This window comes from Stegodyphus dumicola, chromosome X2 (genome assembly GCF_044657685.1).
Source record: "Stegodyphus dumicola isolate Sdum_Otavi_A_Nest chromosome X2, ASM4465768v1".
Classification (NCBI taxonomy): domain Eukaryota; kingdom Metazoa; phylum Arthropoda; class Arachnida; order Araneae; family Eresidae; genus Stegodyphus; species Stegodyphus dumicola.
In genome coordinates, this window is record NC_140781.1 from 80090037 (window position 1) to 80111933 (window position 21897).

At 35.5% G+C, this 21897-nt stretch overlaps 1 protein-coding gene across 1 annotated transcript in view; it reads right to left on the reverse strand.

Annotated features, from left to right (window-relative positions):
• LOC118183994 (unextended protein-like) overlaps positions 1–21897 on the reverse strand; it is a 174844-nt gene that overhangs the window by 20660 nt on the left and 132287 nt on the right. The window contains exons 3-4 of the mRNA XM_035353627.2: positions 16760–16903; positions 332–475 (exon numbers count right to left, since the gene is read on the reverse strand). Coding sequence (XP_035209518.1) covers positions 332–475; positions 16760–16903 — 288 coding nt within the window. The remainder of the gene's footprint in view (positions 1–331; positions 476–16759; positions 16904–21897) is intronic.

Genomic DNA, 21897 nt, shown 5'->3' on the forward strand with positions numbered 1-21897 from the left:
AGGAAAAAGAAGCAAGTAACAAGGCTGTAATTTTTAAAACTTGAGTATGAACTCATTCCTCGTTAAAGCTGAAAGAATTGTGGTTCCAGTTCTAATAGCAATATCGCCTAAATCAAAACCAGACCAAATGTTCCTTTGAGCTTATTCCTGCATAAGATGAAATTTTTAAATAAACTTTTACTACTTATTCGCTATAAAACATTAAATTTATACAAAAGATATATATTCTCTTTCTTATGTAGAAGATAATTTCATCAGACAAAATTTATATTAATGCCCGGAGTATGGAAATGTATAATTAAATAAAATTAAAAAATAGTTCATAGCTTACATGTAGATAGAAACTGATATGTGGCTAATGCAAGTTGAGGAGATATTATATTAGTTCCTTGCTGCCCTCCTCCAAGTTTAGCAAAATCTGAAAAGTCCTGTTTAACTTGAGCTTCTTTTCTTCGCTGTTTCTTTCGATTATCAGCTGTAAAAAGAAAAAATTCTTATGGTAACATAAGAATTACACGAGGACAGAACAATACAGATCGCACAGTACCACAGTTCTTTGTAAAGAAGCATTTAGATGTAGCTTAGAAAAAGAGCATAGGTATAAAATCATTCAAACTAAGAAAAGCAAGAAAAGTTTGAAAGATCACAAATATACCTTTTAAGACAATTTTCGTACTAAGCAAATAATAACACTGGATGCATATCAATAGCTCTTCAAAATATTTTTAATGCGAGGCATTGATGTATACTAGGGTGGGCCGAAAAAAACGTTTTTCGTCCCTCTTGCTATAATTGAAAAATCTGCTTAGCTAAGCAAAATGGGAAAAAAAAAAAAATTTTTTTTTGAAATAAAACTATACTTTCTGTTTACGCATCACATCACTCAAAGTTTTGAAAAATGATGAAATTTTTATGTTTTTGTAACAATTATCAGTTTGTTAGAATATGAGAAACACACACACATACAAAATTACACAACTTGTGATTTCAAATTATTTATTGCTCATGCAAAAAGCTTAAACAACACAGTTTTTTGTAAAATGAGCAAAATTTCCTAATTTTTACTGCAAAACTTTAAATATACTATACAATTTATGTAGTATTTGTCAGTGGCCATCAGTGACAGTTTAGAGAACTTTGAAAAAAAAAAGGGTTGCGTCCAAGAATTTATGCAATCAGGATTAAACTATAAACAACATCATTAGTAAGTGAATCGTTTTATCACATCTCACGACGCTAGGTGGGACATTTCTGAGAAACGAGATTCTAGTAGCATTGGTTTAAACGTGAGGGTTTCGAGAAAAAAAAAACAGTACCAATGGAAGTGATGTGCGGCCTACAGGGAACACTTTTTGAAACTTTGCCGAAAGTGCTTCGTTTGTAAACGTGTTCCGCTTAGAGATCAACCAATCAGACGAAAATTCTGCTTCTGAAGTTTCAATGGTATTTCCAGTATGGCGATGGCTGTAATTTGCGGTCGGGGACGACAGAAATGGAAGCCGATTTTATCGAAAAAATACGAAAAAAACTGTATTTGCATGCAGCGTTTGATACTTACGTATTATCGCAACCAGGTTGGCACGATTTGTAAGTTTGAGTAAAAAAGTATGAAGAGAAAGAAAATGTACATTTATGAATTACAGATAATTTTTAATACAGTTTTTTATATTATTTTGTTTTAAAATATAAAATAGCAATTAAACCCTTCCGGTTTCGAATTTGAATAAGTTGCAGAATTATTTTTTCGGTGGAAATCTTTTGGCTATTGCTTTTAGCACTGATTGAAAACCGTCTTCGCCATTAACAGCTTGAGCTTGGCGCCATATAAATTCGATAAGGTATGAGTCAAGATGATGACGGGCTGTTCCTCTCTGTTTTTTGTTGCGCCATTTGGCTGAGCCCCACATGCGCTCTACATGTTGTGTGTGAATGCCCGTGTTGGGATCCACAAAGTTATATTTGTGATTAACAGTTCCATGCAGAAATCCAGCATTTTCGAACTCACTTGTATTGTATCCTTTCCAGCAATCCGAATAAATGATGCTTCCTCCCTTGATATTTTCGCATATTTTTTCCATAAGGGCAACGGCGCTTCTGTTAGGTACAGTAACCAAAAAAGTCTTTCTTTTCTCGGCAAATTCCGCCGAAAACCCATTGCTGTGGTAGTACACGCCCAGTGTTACTTTTTCTTTTTACAAATAAACTTTCGTCTAAACACGTAGGGTTGCCGTAAGTAGGGTCGCCAAATTTGGCGATTTATGCGAAATTTTGGCCTGGTTGCGTTAATACGTAAGTACCAAGCGTTTTTATAATATAACCGTCTGAGTCATTTTTAAAATGTTTATATACTAATTAAATTTATAATCACTGAAATTTCAGAATAGACAATATGTTAGGACATTCTTGTACAAGGTAACCAAAACAGTTCTTGCCGTTTTGGACAGTCAGAAAAAAAAAATTCAACAAATAATGATCACTGCTAATCCTCAAGTAATCACCATCTGCATCCAGAGCCTTTTGCCAATGAGTGACTAGCTGTGCAATGCCATAGCGGTAAAACTCAGGAGTCTTTGACGCAAAGAAGTCCGTGAGAGTCTTTTCGAGGTCCGGCCCTCTATTGAAGGATTTCATACGAAGATGGTTGTCCAGGGAATGGAAAAGGTGGTAGTCTGTTGGCACGACGACTGGGGAGTATGGTGGATGGGGTAGTGTCTCCCAGCTCAGTCAATGGATGGTGTCCCTGGCCTACCGAGCCACATGCGGCCTCACGTTGTCATGGAGGAGGAGTACACCCTTACGATTGACCAATGCTGGCTCTTTATGCATCAGTCCCTGATGCACACTCTCCAATTGCTGCGAGTAAAGGCATCCACTGGGAGGAGCTCGTAGTGCACCACGTGATGACTAGTCCACCAGATACAGAGCATGATCTTGCGTGGCGTCGAAGTGTGAGGTAAAGGGTCCCGTGGTGACACAACCAATGTCTGAAACGTCTGGGTGTGTCATACTGGACCCACCTTTCATCGCTGGTGAGTACTCAATCAAATATGGATGCATTGAGGTGCCGAGTAAATAATGACAAACAGGCAGCGACATGCTGTTGCTTGTTTGCATCGGACAGTGAGTGGGGTTGCTCAGCTTGTATGCCTTTCCTATGCGGTGCAAATGAAGTCTGATCGTTTCATCCGATACGTGGAAGTGTGCAGCAAGCTCACCTCACGTTTGGCTACTGTCACTCTCTATGGCTGCTTTCAGGGCCTCATCGTCCAGCGCTTGTGGCCGACCGCTGCTGCTTCATCACTAAGAGATATATCCCCTGACCTGAACTTCTGGAACCATTGCCTAGCGGTTCGTTCGTCAACGGCTTCAACTGGCAAATTCGGCTACTTGATTCTGCTGCTAACAGGCCCATTTTAAAATCATAGAGCAAACAATTCCGAACGAACGCCTTTGACGCGTTCATTTCAATCAGTCGCTGTGTGTTATGTTTGAAGTTCCAAGTTCCTCTCTAAGCCGTGATTAGCACGCAGTAATTACGTGCTGTGTTCCGGCTGTCTTGATTTAGATGCTATTAAGAGCACTGAAGGTAGAGAAATGCTTGAGCTGAGCAGTGCAGGAAGCTGAGATGTAGAAAGGGGTGTGACCAAAGTCACGCGAGCTCCGAGATGACATATGATTGGTGTTGAAGTATTCGTCAAAAAAGTAACATATATAGAATACAAGAAAATAGAAAATATAAAATGCAGAATAAATAGTAGAAAAACAATATTCTTGGTTAAATATAGATTATATACATATGTACATAGTTTCAGGAAAGCTTGATTGCAGGAAATATATATCTGAATAGCGGTGTGCACAGGTCACGTGGGACTCCACCTCTCTCTGATGAATGCTGCTTCGTTTTGGACTTAGAGTTTCAACAGTCACTAAATGAAATAGCAATTACGTAGAAAAGTTCTGATTGCTATTCAGGATGAAAGCAGCAAAACGACGGAGATGTCTGTCTTCGTCTAATATTTCATAATGAAATAGATTAAATAAATTCAGATGTTCACAGTCTTTAGCTTTTCTGAAGAACTTATCATTTGTTTTGCGTAAGAAAGTATCCAGTGGCTCGATTTTTTAAGCCCCTGAGAAGTACTTTGTTCCGCACAAAGTAATGAGCACTAATTAAGACACAATAACACGCCGAATAAATACTAATTCAGAAGTCAAACAACAAAAATCAGCGTTATACCTACAAAATTTTCACAGGACTAGTTTCGATGGTTTTACCGAACCATCATCTTCAGCTGCAAAACCGCAAATGAACAAGATAGGAAATAATGATTAGATAAGATAAGAAAGCCTGGACAAGAATAAGCAAGTGGCGCCATCTGTTGGCGAAACCAGAACTAAAACATAATTTCTCTAAAAGCCGAAGGCAAATTTGGATTGGAATTAGGATCGTTAACTAGAACAGAAAGGTTTTTATGAATGTGAAATGCCTCTAGAAAATCCAGTTCTCCAATGGAAGATGTTTTTTGAATAATTTTGGCAGCAGAAAAATTGAAAGTGTGATTTTCGGACCAACAATGTTGAGCAACAGAAGACTTCTGTGTTTCCTTTTTTCTAACATATGCCTCATGTTCTTTGACGCGAAATTTTAAGGCTCTCTTAGTTTGGCCAATGTTGGTCCGAAAATCACACTTTCAATTTTTCTGCTGCCAAAATTATTCAAAAAACATCTTCCATTGGAGAACTGGATTTTCTAGAGGCATTTCACATTCATAAAAATCTTTCTGTTCTAGTTAACGATCCTAATTCCAATCCAAATTTGCCTTCGGCTTTTAGAGAAATTATGTTTTAGTTCTGGTTTCGCCAACAGATGGCGCCACTTGCTTATTCTTGTCCAGGCTTTCTTATCTTATCTAATCATTATTTCCTATTTTGTTCATTTGCGGTTTTGCAGCTGAAGATGATGGTTCGGTAAAACCATCGAAACTAGTCCTGTGAAAATTTTGTAGGTATAACGCTGATTTTTGTTGTTTGACTTCTGAATTAGTAATGAGCACTAGTTATCAGTCTTAGAAAACGATTTTGTACAACCTGAAGCTTGTTTAAGTCAGTTTTTGTCACAGTAGTCGTCCAGGCTGGTGAGGCATACGTCATGCTAGGATGAATAGTTGAAAGATAGATTAATCTCTTTTTGGTGAGATCAAGTTTTGAAAAGCGTCCTAACATAGGATACAAGCATTTCATTACAAAGATGGCTTTATTTCTCACATTATTAATGTGGTTAGTCCATGTCATTTTACTATTCAGGGTAACTCCTAAGTACTTAGCATGTTTCACAACATGTTTGAAGTACCGCAACGTGCTTTTATACTCTTGCAGTTCATCGCCAGATTTAGCAACTATTTCTGTGTTGGGGTTCACTCTTCCAAAGACATATCAGAAACGGCAAGAACTTTTTTGATTACCTTCTACTTTTGATGATTTGTTTACAAATTTTTCGTTACCAAAAGTTCGCCAAATTTGTTATATTTCGTACTGACCCATAGCGTACCGCGTAGAAATATAATTGCTGTATAATAGAATTTTTTAAATTAAATTTAAGGTGAATAATAATGTTTAAAAATCTATTTATATATGCGTGACTAAACTTTTCTACTACTCGTAATTACTTACCATTTAAATGCCGCCCAGATGGTACAGTGGATAAGGAAAACTACTGCGATACCGAAGATCGCGGGTTCGAATCCCAGAGAGGGTATGACTGTAACTGTACGTCCTTACACATGAGGCAACGGTATACCACCTATTAGTTACTTCCACAATGAAATACCCGACAATTCGTGGAAAAAACATTTAAATTGTTTATTGCATAATCAGCGACACTGTAAACAGCATCAGAGTAGCATGAAAAAGGAAAGCATTGCTTTATAACAATGTTTGAGAACACTCATTAAATTCGTATGCAATTACTTTATGTTTGTTATTACTTTATGTTCATTAGAAATACTTTTTAGATTATAAATGCATTATAAACTATACTTTTATCATAAAGTTACATACTGATATATTTCAAATTTATGGATTTATTATTTATGCATGATTAAAAACATTTGCATACACATTCATTAATATAAAATTTATTCATTGCATTAATACCAATAAACATATATCAACAACTTCTAATCCAACGCACATGTCTCTCTCTCTCTATATATATATACGTAAAATATATGATTTATGTGTGCTTATATGTATACATAAATATAAAAATGAACATTTTTAGGAAGTTTTTTTGAAATGACTTCTAATTCATATAATGATCATGTAACTGAAATTTTATTCATCAGTTTTTTGCTCTTTATCTTAATTATGGAATGCACACTTTTTATTTTTAGATATTACACAATTATATCCAACGTATGATTTATATAGCATAAACATAACTTTTAAATGACTGTGAGGATGTAAATATCAGCCATATATATATTTTTATTTGTGTCATGAGAGTCCCTGTTTAATACTTATTTAGTTATTAATTACGGACATTTAGTTATTAACGACTTTTCATGGGAGCGTAGATATCATAAAGCACTCGATATACACATATGTTATGTCTGATAAGCAGACTTACATATTGGGAGTACAAATAAGTCTCCGACGTTTGAAAAAAGAAGTGGCGCCACCAGTAAGTGATGGTTAAACTTGTCTGACGTTAAACGTCCCATCGTTAGGTTCTGCTAACAACAACATAAACTTCAAATATCAGCGATTTTGGTATCAGCATCATATATTTCTTCGTGCGAAAATGACAAAATTTTTAGACGAATGAACATCATTTGCAGGAACTTTTCATTTACTTCTTTCATTTGAAGAAATAGGTAGCTGAGGGACAACGATTGCTTGTAGAAGCATATGGTGAGACTCCCTTAAGTTACAGAAGTTGTCGTCAGTGGTTTCAAAAGTTTAAGAACGGTGAATTTGACGTCGAAGACAAAGAACGGAGTAGTAAGATGAATGTGTATGAACACGCGGAATTGGAAGCATCCACTGGATAAGATTCGTGCCAAACGCGAGTAGAACTTTCACTTACATTAGGATTGACTCAACAAGCAATTTCACATCGTTCAAAACCATTAGGAATGATTCAAAAGCAGAGGGTCCACATGAACTGGAGCCGAGAAACCTTAATCGATTTTTATACGTGAAATGGTGCTTGTTAGGCATAAATGAAAGCGTATTTTGCATAGTATAGTCACTGGTGATGAAAAACGAATCTACTACGATATCACAAAGAAGAAACCATGGGGACCACCTGGCCATGCTTCAACATCGACAGCAAACCGAATATTCACGGAAAAAAACCATGTTGTGAATATCGTGGGATCAACTTGGTTTCATGCATTATGAGTTGCTCAAACCGAACGAAACTATTAGTGAGGCTTTCTACCGAATACAAATGACGAGAATGCAACGAACATAAGAAAGAAATAGATAAGAAATAGACTAACCCAAACGGGTTTTCTCCCTCGTCTGATGCGTTGCCGGCTTTCACCTTGATCACATTCGGAGAAGTAGGGATGACTTGCAGAAATTTAACATTGGTTGCCTATTGCAGCGTATATAATTGTCAAGAAAAAGCTGGTTGTAGCGCCTCATTTCACAAATTAGAATTTCTACATATTTTTATTTTTGAAATTGAGATTCATTTTTAAAAATTTAGCATATTTATCAAGCATAATTAACGTTCCAAATAATTATAAAGCTATTGCAAGCTTTCAGGGCTGGATATTTTTTCAGCTTTTTTTATGCTGTAAGGAAATTTGTAACTACTTCTTTTAGAAATAATATTTTAAATCTGAACTAATAGAAAATTTCAAACAAACAATTTTTTCTTGCAATTTTTATGCTTTTTATTGGTGTAAATAAGTAAAAAATACTAAAATATTTTAAAAAAGTTTTATTTAAAATTCTAAATTGTGCTGCTTTTTTAAAATTATAGATGAGTATTATAGCACAATTTCTGTAAAGGAATTTTATTTCAATTATATTTCATAATACATTATAGTGATAAACACATTTGACTCCTTAAAAATTTTTATATATTTAATTCTAATATTCAAATTGTATTTAACCGTAATAATTAATTTAACGGTCCGTGAACATGTGGTGTCCCTGAACACCGGGAATTTTATCCTGTGATCCATAATACGGCAGAATAGCACAAATGAAGCCGGTATTTGAATCTGCGAGCGTATAAACCCGAATACCTCATTTTGTAGGTTTCATTGGATTGTACGTAATGAATGATATGCAGCCTTTGAACTTGACAGTCGACTCATCCACACAAATCTGCTCTCCGGGTACAAAATAATTCAAGAACCATTTATATACTCGAGGAAACCAGATGCTAACTGCAAACGGGTTCTAGGGTTTTTGTTTTCTGAGGGTATTGTCTTGAGTTGAAGTCTCCAAAATACTTCACAAAATCGGTCTCTCGTAAACGTGTCTGAGTAAAACGGAATATAACTAGTATCATTTTTCGACCAGTATTCTTGTATGTTTGCTAGTGGCATTGTCCCCATATTTATGATTGCCCCAATAAACGCCCAAAATTCGGTAACTGTTACATCGTACCATGATCGCCATATAGAACGGGATGATAAGGTCTTCCCTTCCACCTTCCTTGCAGCGTTATTGTTAGTTTCCTGCACTATGTCAGTAACTAAGTCCTCGGTGAAAAATAATTTGAAAAAATTTATTGGTTCTTTCATGTGTGCAAATACGTGCGGTCCTACTTGTCTTTCACCGGATACAAACGGTATTCTTCTGGGGATTTCTTCGAATTCTGTGCACACTGTCCATTCTGAAGGTTCAGTCTCTTCTGTACAATCACTTTGGCTTCCAGATTCACTATCGATTATTCGGATTTTTCGTCTTCTTGCACCTATAACGTCGTCACTATCTTTATCACTTCCGTCTTCGTTCTCATGGGCAAGCTGTCTATGTAGTAATGTAATTTCGTTCGTTATTGCGAAAAATTAAACTCATCTTCGCTAGAAGTAACTTCTTCGTCGTGTTCCATACTTATTGGGCTCAGAAACTTTGAAAGAAATACTGCGATCGGCAAGAAGGTTGAGTTCGAACTGATGTCGAAGACAGAGTCCTACCCGCGGTCGCAAGTATTTTTGAGATAAGACACATAATCGCATAAGCATTGCAAAGACAACCTTTATTTGAGATAAGACATCCTTATAGCTATTCAGACACCTCGTAATATGATCTACAAAAGGCCAAGTAGATCTCTCAAGCAATATTCCTTAGGTCAAACACAAATAAACACATCGATTCGAATGGTGCCTCTCAGGCACCGCTCGAGTTATCGCATCTCATGCAGTGGTGCCTGAGAGGCACCGCTCGAATGCAAAGGGTTAATACCATGGTGGTACAGAGCGACTTACGTAACTGATGACCATACAAAAGTGGAATAGAAAGCTACAGCTGTTTTACTGTCTGCAAAATACTAGGAACAGAAAGTATGAGAAACCAAAAATAAAATCTATAATAAACTTAAATATTTTCGAAACTAATCCAGAAGGAAAAGTAGAAGGAACATAAAAGTTGAATAAAACAACCATTAGAAAAATATTATCATAAATTTAGAATTATTTACTTAAAATCATAAATTTTAAGCAAAACTATTGTATTTATTAAAATGATTTGCTGATACTTATCTAAATAGAAAGAACAATACACACTATGCAATAAATTTATATAATTATCTCTTCCCTAATCCAATAACTGGTATGTTCAAATTCCTTCTACCAATAGCTAAAAACTGTAATACAAGATTCAGTGCAGTACAGTTAGGTATTCTGGGAGAACGTCATATTTTGTTTTATGAAGCAAAGTTATGTTGTTGTTGTTGCCTTATTCTCACTTGTCTGACGTAGTTAGCCCAAGCCTACGAAATTCCTCGTGGCAAAGAGCACAAGATTACGCCTGTCCTTGGCAACAGCCTTGAGCACCTAACAGGTGACAGTGCGATTAAGCTCAGTTCCGCCTCCAATTTTGATGGAGAGCATCCCGGGGAAATGGATCAGAGGGTCTCCCACCCCTTTCCCCTTCCACCAAACCACACGAGAGGGCTTTCGGCTCGCTGAATATTTAGAGTGCCGCCATGCGGCATCGACACTACACATTTACAAACATCCATGCCTTCTCTGAGATTCAAAACTCCGCCCTTCGGCACGACAGTCAGTAACGCTAACCACTATACCAGTTGGGCGGCAGCAAAGTTATGCATTTATTTAAACAAGAATATGAAGCACAATATGAGTTGTAATTTAATTGACTTCTAATTTATGGATTGCTAAATTTTCGTTACATTTCTTATTTACATTTTTTAAAACCTGTGAAAGATGAAAACAGTGATTAGATAAGGTCTAGGTATTGTTCCTTATAGTCTCACGCAGTGGACATACTGTTTGTTCATAAAGTCGATAGTATCAAAGGACAAGACGGCTGCCTGCCTAATGGAAATCATGCTATCTAAGATAAAGTAACTAGTATTTACTTACGCATAGAAGAAACAACAAAAACATTTCTGTAATTACAGCACTCTCTAGATTTCGTACCTAGAATGAATTACTACTGTTCAGTAGACTTAACCACTCCGCCACTAGAGGGAATTTTGCATATTGATAAGACTACCTTAATTTTAGCTCGCGCATATGATAGGTAATGAAATGTTAAGATAACTAATGTTTAGATTGGAAATGAACGTAAAGAAAAATGTGAAATATATTGCTTATTATTCTAAAGAATGACACAGAATATACTATTTTCAATAAGCATAAAATATTTAACGAAAATAAAATACTAAATGAAGAAGACATATCAGAGAACTAGGGCTGCGCCAATTATTGAAAGCTCGATCACATTTCAAGGGAAAGAATATTCAAAACTTCACCACCCTAAAATTCAACTTCGAAGAAACAGGCGACTTCAATATGATTTGGTGGGATAGTTGCAATCATTCTCTTCCTCCACTATTACAGATGAGGACATTAAAAAAAATATATTAAAAATTAGCACATTGCTGCAACCGGATTTTCAAAGCTTCCCTTGTCACACCCAGGCTGCAAAATGACATGCCAAATGTATAACCACAGCATCTAAAAAGGTGTATTGTATGGAGCTGACGAACTAGGACTACCCTACTATCCCAATGTAGTATGCCAGTGTTTTCCCAAAAAGCTACCTTTAGGTGCACTCTTTCGAATACCAAAATTAAAAATGATAAATATATTCATCGTTTGTTTACTAAAATTGAAAAAGCAAAATTATCATAAACCATAAAATATTGCCATTTATTACAAAAAAATTGTGTTTTTTATGCAAACAATAAATAATTTGAAATAACAGGTTTTAAACTGCTTTCGTGTTCCTCATGCCCCCAAGTTCATCACACTAAGAAGAACTACATTTCAACAGTAATGAGTTTAGTAATTATAAAAAATTTTATACGGACATACGACTTCCTTGTACGGCCTATTAAAAACTAATTTTAGAACAACAATAGATTATTAAATATTGTCAGAGATTTATTGCTAGACTAACTACACATAGTATAAACTGTTATTATATAATGTGCCCCGTAAATGTTACGACAAACTTCTGGCGGAGGTAGAGCACATCTTAAGGATTAAGAATTGCATAGGAACCCCTGCCCAGAAACGTCACTGTACGCCGCCAGAGGCTGTTGTATAGCAGGGTCAAAGAATATTGTTAAGAAGGAAAGCTTCGCAGCAGCAGGAGTGGCTCCCTCCGAACGAAAAGGGACACAACTGCGCATGCGTGAGATATCTGTCGCCCAAAAGCGCCAAAGCTCGAAGCTGATGTCGAAGTTCAAACAGGTTCGACGGTCACGTTTATCAAGAGTTTAAAGCTGTGTGACTTTATTTGTTTTCCCTACATATTGACAGATATTAAATCAGACATCAAACTGCGATATGGATAATACAAGTTCAACTAGTAAAGCAAAAAAGCACGAAAATTCGAGTTTAAATTATCGCGAAAAGTCAAACAACGATTCATCTTAACCCGTGTTCCTCAATTTCCTGTACACGTGGCGGAGGTGGAAAATCTCGGCCAGGTACATCACAAAGGGGCAAATTTTCGCCAACAGGTTCCGTCGCCAAATCCCTTAGCGAATTGTCCCTCTTCTTTCTAGCGGCGTAGAAGACAAACTGGTTTACATTACGTCTATGGAGTCTTTCCTTCTTTACATAGACTTTCTTTGGCAGGGTGCTAATGGAAAGTGAGGTTTACCTCGTTTGAGCAGTAGGCACCATACGAAGAGCTTGGAACGCTCTACAAACAGAAAGCTTGTGAACAATGCGGTTCCAACATGATGGAGCACCTGCTCATTTTCGACTGGATGTTCGTAGCCATATGAACAGATCATTAACGCATCAATGCATTGGGCGTAGCGGACACGTTCCCTGCCCCCACGCTCACCGGATTTATTCAGCCTTGATTTTTGTTGATGGGGAGCCATCAAAAGTGTCATGTATCACGATCCTGCTGTGTCTGAAATGGATCTCGTGGTAAGACTCACCTGTGCAGCTGCTGCAATCAAAGAAACCCCTGGTGTGTTTGGACATGTCCAGCAATCAATGGTCCGTCGGTGTCAGGCATGTTTGGCATCTGATGGTGCAAACATCGAGCAACTGCTGTAACTTTCAAGCTGTCGTACACCATTTATGTCCAATAAATGTTTCAAATTAATAACTCTCTTGTTTCCTTGCCCATCTTCTACCTCTGGTACCACTTACCATTGACATCTTCGGGCATGGCTTTCTATACAAATCTTAATCTTTATGATGCGCCCTATCTCCCACAGAATTTTGTCGCAACATTTACAGAACACCCTGTATACAGATTCCATTATTTGTCGGTTTTTTTTTTTTTTTTTTTTTTTTGTCATTGCCAAGGCATGAATATTTTTGTCAATTAGCACATTTCTGTAACTGGAAGTATATATGACTATGACCAATGGCTGCATAAATAAAGGCTGGGTAAGGATTTTTAACCTGGGTAAGGAGAGATGCGCGTGTGTGTGTGTATAGACATATACATATATCAAATGTCGTATGATCTTAAATTCACTTAGTTCGAAATCAAGTTATTCTAATACTTGCGCAATAGCTGCAAAGTAAGATAATAATAATTTATTTACTAAAGAAATATTGATTATATTATATCCTAATATTAATTTTCAATAGAAGTATCTAAAAAGAGTGAACCCATAGGTAGTAAGTTGAATTTCGAAAATTGTTTTAAAGTAATTGAATGTAAATTGTTACAAATGTTTTACGGGGACTTGAATTAAATCATGAATAACAAAATTTGAATTAGAAAAAGAAATTAAATTAAAAGCAAGTAATCATTGCCATTGATCGGAAATTAGTTAGCTTTTCAAAGGGAACAAAGCAACTCCCGTTCAATGAACAATAATTAATAAATAAATAAAGGTGTTTCGTCCTTTACTCAAGTAATAAGGTGATGCCAAACTGGCAAATTAAGTTAGGCCAAATATTTCCGTGAGGTGAATGGATCCAGAACCAAAGCAGAGCACCAAAGAACTCATTCAGATTAAGCATTTTCGCTAATACAATTTTGAGTGAAAAGCAATTTATGCAGTAAAATTGATAAATTACTTGAGTAATTGTCCCCCGACACCCTCGTGTTTATGCATTTTAATTCAAAACTATTTGTAAAAATTAAACATTGGAAATTGGCATTATGAAATAGAACTCAAAGTAATTGAAATAAACATTAGAAAAGTAAGAAATATAATGCAATCTTTTCAAAAAAAAAAAAAAAAATCAAATAAAAATTGAAAATTAACATATATATATATAGAATAAGAAAAAGGGAATGTACATGAAGATATAAAAGGCCAGAAAAAGCATTTACCTATGGGTTCACTCTTTTTAGATACTTCTACTAAAATTAATATTAGGAGATAATATAATCAATATTTCTTTAATGTATATATATATATATATATATAATAAGATGACTTACAGAAAGCTGCAATGGATGGCGGTGGCTCTCTCCATTATAACTTGGAGAGACTTATCTACGTAGTTAGAAAAGATAACATTCGAAGGAGAGGCTTACAGAGAGACGTGGCCAAATGTAGTAAGTCTTATTGATGGACACGAACTATTTATCAAAACATATTTTTAATCACGCATCATCATGGGTGCAGTATACACCCTATAATTTTATATAGCGTATCATATTTTAGAACAATGGACAATTGCTAGTAGAGGTGAAACGACACATCAGCGATCAAAGTAACGTCTTGTTGGCAACAGAGCTGAAGAGAAAGTACACAGTTATTCAGTTTGGAGGTTCACGAAGGGAAGGTTTTGGTTTAGGTTAGAAAGGTTTAAGTTCTCAAAATTTTGTGTTAAGGTCCGAATTAGCTACGTCGTTAGTGTTATGCAAACCATATGAGATGCATTGATCTAGAAATGACGCAAGCCAGAAAAGTTATTATGATTCCTAGAACAGAGAGGGAAAATTAAGGAATAGTTGCTAATTAAGACACAATAACACGCCGAATAAATACTAATTCAGAAGTCAAACAACAAAAATCAGCGTTATATTTACAAAATTTTCACAGTTCTTGACTAGTTTCGATGGTTTTACCGAACCACCATCTTCAGCTGCAAAACCGCAAATGAACCAGATAGGAAATAATGATTAGATAAGATAAGAAAACCTGGACAAGAATAAGCAAGTGGCGCCATCTGTTGGTGAAACCAGAACTAAAACATAATTTCTTTAAAGGCCGAAGGCAAATTTGGATTGGAATTAGGATCGTTAACTAGAACAGAAAGATTTTTATGAATGTGAAATGCCTCTGTGAAAATTTTGTAAATATAACGCTGATTTTTGTTGTTTGACTTCTGAATTAGAATAGTTGCTATTTAAATTATAATTTTGATTTAAATATTTTTTATCTTACATATTCGACCCTCTCCCAAGAGAAAATAACAGTAAGTAAACAAAAGATATTTGGCTTAATACAAGCCATACCATTTTTAAATTAACCTTTTGAATCACCTGTAAATTAACCTTTTATCTAATTATAGTGTTGGCTAAATTATTATAATTCTACTATGAAATAAATTGGCATTATTATGAATCATGCTACGCATTATATATGGACTTTTGCTCCTAAAAGTGTAAATAATCATACGTATATACACTCATGTCCATGAATTAAGGATAATTCGGAGTCACGCGGAAATCGAACTTTAAAATAAATATATCACCTGTAAAATCACTACACACATCTTCAAGAACCATATACAAATTTCAGGAAGTAACCAGATGACACCGATGGTACGTCACAATGATGAGAGTGTAAGAGAGTGACATATAAGGAATACAGGCAAAGAAGTAAAATTGTTCGCAGGCGCTTTATAAGCATTTCAGTTCAATAATCGAATAGTTATGACACAAAGGACGCATTTGGATGATTTTTTATATGGTAGAATTATCGGCCGTCTGGAATGTGGGCGTACCCAACTGGAAGTATCAGACGAACTTGGAATTGCCCAGAGTGTCATCTCCAGGCTTTGACAACGATTCCAAGATGATGGTAATGTGAGTAGACGTTACAGCACAGGTCGCCCCAGAGTTACAACGCCGAATAAGGACCGGTATTTGGCAGTTACTGCCAAAAGAAACAGGCGGAGCACAGCCTCAGACCTGTCTCGTCAAGCTCTCTTCAGCCACTGTTACGACAATTTCAAGGCAGACCGTGTACAGACGCTTAGGGCAGATTGGTCTATATGCTCGTAGACCTGTTAGATGCGTTCCACTTACTGCAACTCACTGTCGCCTGCGGTTAGCCTGGAGTAGAGAGCATGCATTGTGGACACCGCAACAGTGGGCTTGTGTGATGTTTTCCGACGAGTCCAGGTTTAGCTTGCAGTCTGATTCTCGCCGGACTTTCATATGGAGAGCTCCAGGTACCCGTTACCACCAAGAAAACATTATTGAACGACACCGTTACAGTGGTGCAGGAGTGCTCGTTTGGGGTGGAAATATTCTGGGTTCCAGAACTGACTTGCATGTTCAAATTGGAACCATGACAAGCCAAATCTATCGGGACGTCATTCTGGAACAACATGTACGTTTGTTTCAGGGCGCCATGGGCACACAATTTGTGCTTATGGATGACAACGCCCGTCCTCACTGTGCAAACATCGTAAGCGAATGGCTTCAATCGGAGGATGTCACCCGTATGGACTGGCCAGCATTCTCAACGGACTTGATTTTATGTTGACGGCTACGAAGTAAGAATGCAGTTCCCCCCCCCAGCTTCCAATTCTGTACAAATTAGTCCTAAAATTTATATATTAACTGTATATATATATATATATATATATATATATATAATGTTGTATGATCTTAAATTCATTTAGTTATATATAAATATATATAATAGAAACAAATAAATCTAACGGTTTCAGATATGATAAGTTTTAACTATGTTCATTCCAGTTAAAATGTAAAGAACAAACACAAATTTGATCATATTTATTTTAAATATGCTGTTAGACTTTTGAAGGCATATTGAATGACACATATGACATGTTGTCACCTTTTTATGACATATATGCATCATCAACTGGGTTAAGTCAAAAGTTTAATTATTTCAAAGAAAATAACTTACTCAATACATCTGTTTCGTCAATAATTTCAGACTGCAGAATTTCTTCAATAACGTCTTCAAGGGTGACAACGCCAATTATTTCATAAAATGGATCTCCATCACCTTCATTATTGACATGACGCACGAATGCCATATGGGACCGTCCTTAAATAAAATAAACATTCTGTTATGGAATTTGCAGTAATTATTGAATTCATTGACAAGTATGCATAGAAAAAGAGACAAAAATACTGAAAATTAAATATTTTAAGAGTTATTCAACAGAACTGGCCATTCATTTAATTTGCACTTGAAAAAGTTTAAAAATCAATTCTTCCAAAATTCTTAAGTAATAAACAATTACTAATCCGTCTTTTCTTAGGCAAAATAATGTAGAAATATATACATTGAATTATAATCAAAGAGAGCGACTAGTTTTAAGCAAATTTTTTAATAAAAAATACATTTTTAAAGAATCAAGACATTTTTTTCATGACTTAAAGCACATATTAACTTTTTCTCTCAACATCAAAAGAAGAACAAAATAAGCTAATCTAAAAATTATCTGCTTATGACAAGCCAATGTGACAGCAGAATAAAATTTCGTTCCGAGTTTGTTATTAATAGTGCTGAAATGAAGTAGCTATATACATGTTTTTCCTTCTGCATGGTTCTCCATAAAGGCAGCTCTCTAGGATAAGCATTACATTGCTTAACAAATTACTCATATATACCTTTGCAAATATAAGATTCGTCAATAAAGCAAAGGGAGTCAAAAGACGGAGGGCAGACGGTGACAGAAAGATCATCAATGCGTTGGAAAGTCCTCCCTTCACCAAGAATAAAAAAAATCTCGTCACAGAAAATCAAAATTGAAGCGACAGTAACTGCATTTTTTTTTTATATCAAGCGTACATCATTTTGGAAGAATGGGTACCAGAGGACAAAACACTAAAACCAGAATTATTACAAAGAAGTTTTCATTAAGCTGAGAGAGAGAAAAAAAAAAAAAAAAAATGGCCAGCACTCGTATGGTAAAATGGCACATAGCCCAACAGCCATATAGCAAAATGGGTAATTTTTGGTTGGAAAACGGATTGCAATACTGGAACATCTTCCATATTCCTTTGATTGAGCACTATATGGCATTTTATTTTTCCCAAAGCTGCGCCATGCACATATCTGCTAACCTTGCGAAAGTAAAAATCAGAAGACCCCCTGAAAAAAATTCAGATGAATATGAAACGTGAAATGTACGGGCAGGGGGTGGGGAAACCGCAAATATCTTAAATATAATTAGAGAAAGAAAATGAAAAATCAGACAAATTAATTTTAATATATTCACTATAACTGGTTGCTTTTGTTTAAAAGGAATAAGAAAATTTATCTTCATAATACTTACTGCCTTGTTTATATTTGATAATGAAGATATTCTTAAGATTTTGTGTTATCAGAGAGGAAGCGTGAATCTTACATTTTGATAAAGAAGGCTCGACAAATTTACTGCTTTTGCAGCAATATCTCATTTTCTTCAAAGCACGAGCACTGCGGACTGTATATGCATATTTAGTTCTTCAGAATCAGAAACAGATGATGATAATAAAATATATTTTACTAAACTATATTTTTCCATTCTCCTTTTATGGGATCCCCCTCAATTCAGTTTGATTTTCTTGGGATCATGTTCATCCTCTTATGCTTGTCTTTATCAACAGTTTTGAACTTTTAATTTCGCTTCTTCGTGAAAAAATTTTTAAAGGGATCCCACTGTTCCATTAGCTTTTTTAGAGCTCTGCTAAAGGAAAAGCCACCCCGTGTGCACATTACTTTAATATTTTGATTTCTTCTTCATAAAGCTGCTCGAATGTTTTTAAACTCACTTTACGTTTAGCGCTTCTTTTTAAGTAATAGAATATATATACCAAATTTGATCTATGTTTACTTGTGATGTAACGACAACAGCCAAATATATTAAGTAACATAATGATTAATTATTTTAATGCTTTTTCAAAAAGGTTGCCACTCGTAACAGGTGCATTATCTGCACAGAATGTACTTTGATACAGGTATACTTAATCTACTCACTTTATTAATAATCATCATTGAAATATTCTGACCAGTACAGCCAACAATTAAATTAGGGAGACACAACGCAGAATTCTTTATTTCACCCATTGCCTCATCGAAATACGTTGCAACAATTAGATACAATCCCTTTCATCAACGGACATGATTTTTACAAAATACTTATTAGTGAATATTTGTCATTTGACAAAGAATGGCAGATGTGTCCACCCCCCTAGGACATGGATATTTCTTTGCAACTCCTAAATCAAGAAAAGTTTTCTTCTACACAGTGCAAACATAATCTGCAGCACTGAAGCAATGTTTTGTTAGCCAAAAATGTGTGAGCAAACTATCGGCCTGGATAACATGGATAACACGTACTCCGAAAAAATATGCTGACGCTCGGATTTTCATCCAAATTTTTAACATTTGATTCATTTTTTTGTAATATAAATTTCAGATGCTGTTTTTACTCAAACGGATTTTATCGAAACAAATTCTATCAACCCAAGTACAAGCAATATTTGATACGACTTGATATATTTTGTGATCACCTATTCCGATCACGTTTCCATAGCTGCCTTGACGAAATTTTTCCAAATAGCTTCCAAAACAATCGCCAGACATAGACGTTATATACTTTGAAACAAGTTAGCGGTAAGATATATACAACATTTTCATAACATTTATTACATTATCAGAAAGTTAATAATATAAAAATAATATTAGTGTATTTGAAGAAAAGTGAGACGAAATTCTCAAATTACCAACTCAAAAGATGCCACATTAAAAAGAAGTTTTAAAGTTGGTAAAATGGTGATGCCGACCTAGAGATGCAGAGCAAGGCAGCACGTAAGGCGGTTGTAATGTTTTAATTCTTATTCATTTTCTCCAAGTTATTTCCGTCCGATCATTTCTCCCGATTCAAACAAATTCGTTCATAAGACGTAAAATTTAATATCGGGATAGCTGATACGAAAGGCAGAAAGCGAAGGCGTTCTGGCGTTGTTCTTCACACTTATAAACCAAATACTCTGGCCTGCATCTCTTCAGCTGGTACAACAAAGCAGAAGAGGCGAATTAGGAGTGATCTTTGATTAACTTGTTTGAGCTTTTGACGAGTTTTACTTTAGGTGTGTGGAAGCAAGATGGCCTTAAATATTTCCTTTAGGTTATGCCTCGCAAGCAGCGGCGGATACATTTTTGTAATTTTTAGTAGGGATCCTTCATGCATCTTTCTTTTGCCTCTTATTTCAGAAAGTTGTCGATAAGATTCTAAAAGTGCTGTTACATTTAACGGAAAAGCAAAGCTCATTTCTTATTACCATAAGCTTACTAGGACTGAAAAGTTAGGACAGGGTTGGATTACTTTGTTTCAAAGCAAATCTCACTACGGTTATCTGCCTAGGAAAAGGGTGATTTTGCGGAGGCGGCTCGTATCTCGCACTCACGTCACAGATAAAGAAACGGAACAAGCAGCCAGTCCTTTCAACTGCCGGTAATTAGAACCAAAGACAAAATTACAAAACTACCTGCATTTCAGTCATTAGCAGATAGGATTGAAGCTGACAATATGTGCATGAAAATGGAAAGAGAAAATGTGGTCACACTCCCAGGCTGAAATAATATTATTGCAGAAAACTTCATATCTATAGGAACCGCATACTATTCAACAGCCACAACTAAATACGCATATCGTTTTAAAACAATTAAACACGGAGAATCATTTCAAGCAAAGCAGAAGGATTTCGAGTATATTTTAATTAACATTTGTTTGTGTATAAACGTAAGTAAATAATTCCTGCTATCTTACGTATTATTCAAGAAGGCATATTCATACGATATTCAAATAAACTTTTATGCGATGCACTGCATCCCGCCCAGACGAAAAAATGAGCTCTTTTCCCCAATGATCATAATTATCGCATGATTTTATTACATGCAAATTGAAATCTAAAGAAGATGTGGCTTTTATAATAGCGTAAGACAATTTTCATTTGGCACACGAATAACGTAACAATTTAAAAAACAGAAACAATGACTTTCCTTTATTCTTAACACATATGCATACCTCTGGATACGATACAAAAAAGTTTGATGGGGATTTGCGCGCTGAGATAAAACTGTATTTAAATTGCAAAAAATATTTAAAAAAAAAACTGCCACCTTGTCAGTATTTTTGTATAAAGAATAATTATTTAGTAGCTCCCCCGTAACTAACGTTAGGATCAATGATTCAACTAAAATTCCCTAAAGGGAAACTGATGTTGGCTTTACCCGCGACGGGGGGAAAATAACCCCCGTCGTTATAGTTAAAATACACAGGAACGATGATATGGTAAGATGTATAAATCCGGCACTGTGCCGCGTATGATATTTCATATTTGTTTCAATCATGTTTGTGTTATTGTTTTCAATAAATAATCAAAAGACAACTACTGTGAATTAAATAACTCAACACTTCAAAACGAAGACACCACAAATTGTTGGCGAACTACGGACGTAATATGGGATTACCGCTTACCTTCTGATGGATGGAATGTGAACCATTGTCTTGGAAGTTTCTGATTCACGACCATGGATTGAGGTAAGGTCCCTTTAGATTCAGTTCTTGAAGTGTTATGATTTTGTATGTGATAGGAAGTTTTGAATTTATAGTGGTGATTTGATTATTTAGTTGATGTAAATTGATTTGAAATTCAGTTTTGAAAACAGAAGTAGTTTATGCAAACATGGTGAAACGAGTTGAAAGGAGAAACAAAACTGCATTAGGCAACTTTTTTGTAATCTTTTGACAAAAATTGAAGACGCAATAAATAAACCTTTAAGTGAAATTTACAGTAAAGAACAAAAACTTGATGATTTTTATAATCAAAGAAACCAGTTGATTGAAAAGATAAAGAATCTTAATGGTTTAGATAGTGAAATAGAAGCGATAATCGGTATAGCTGATTTAGAAAACGAAATTGCTGAGAGTGAAGAATATCAGGAACGCGGTATTCAATGGAAAACGAAACTAGGTAGACATATAGAAAGTGCTTTTAGCGGGGCTTCGCAAAATGAAGTTCGGGTTAATGAAAATGTTAGGTTGG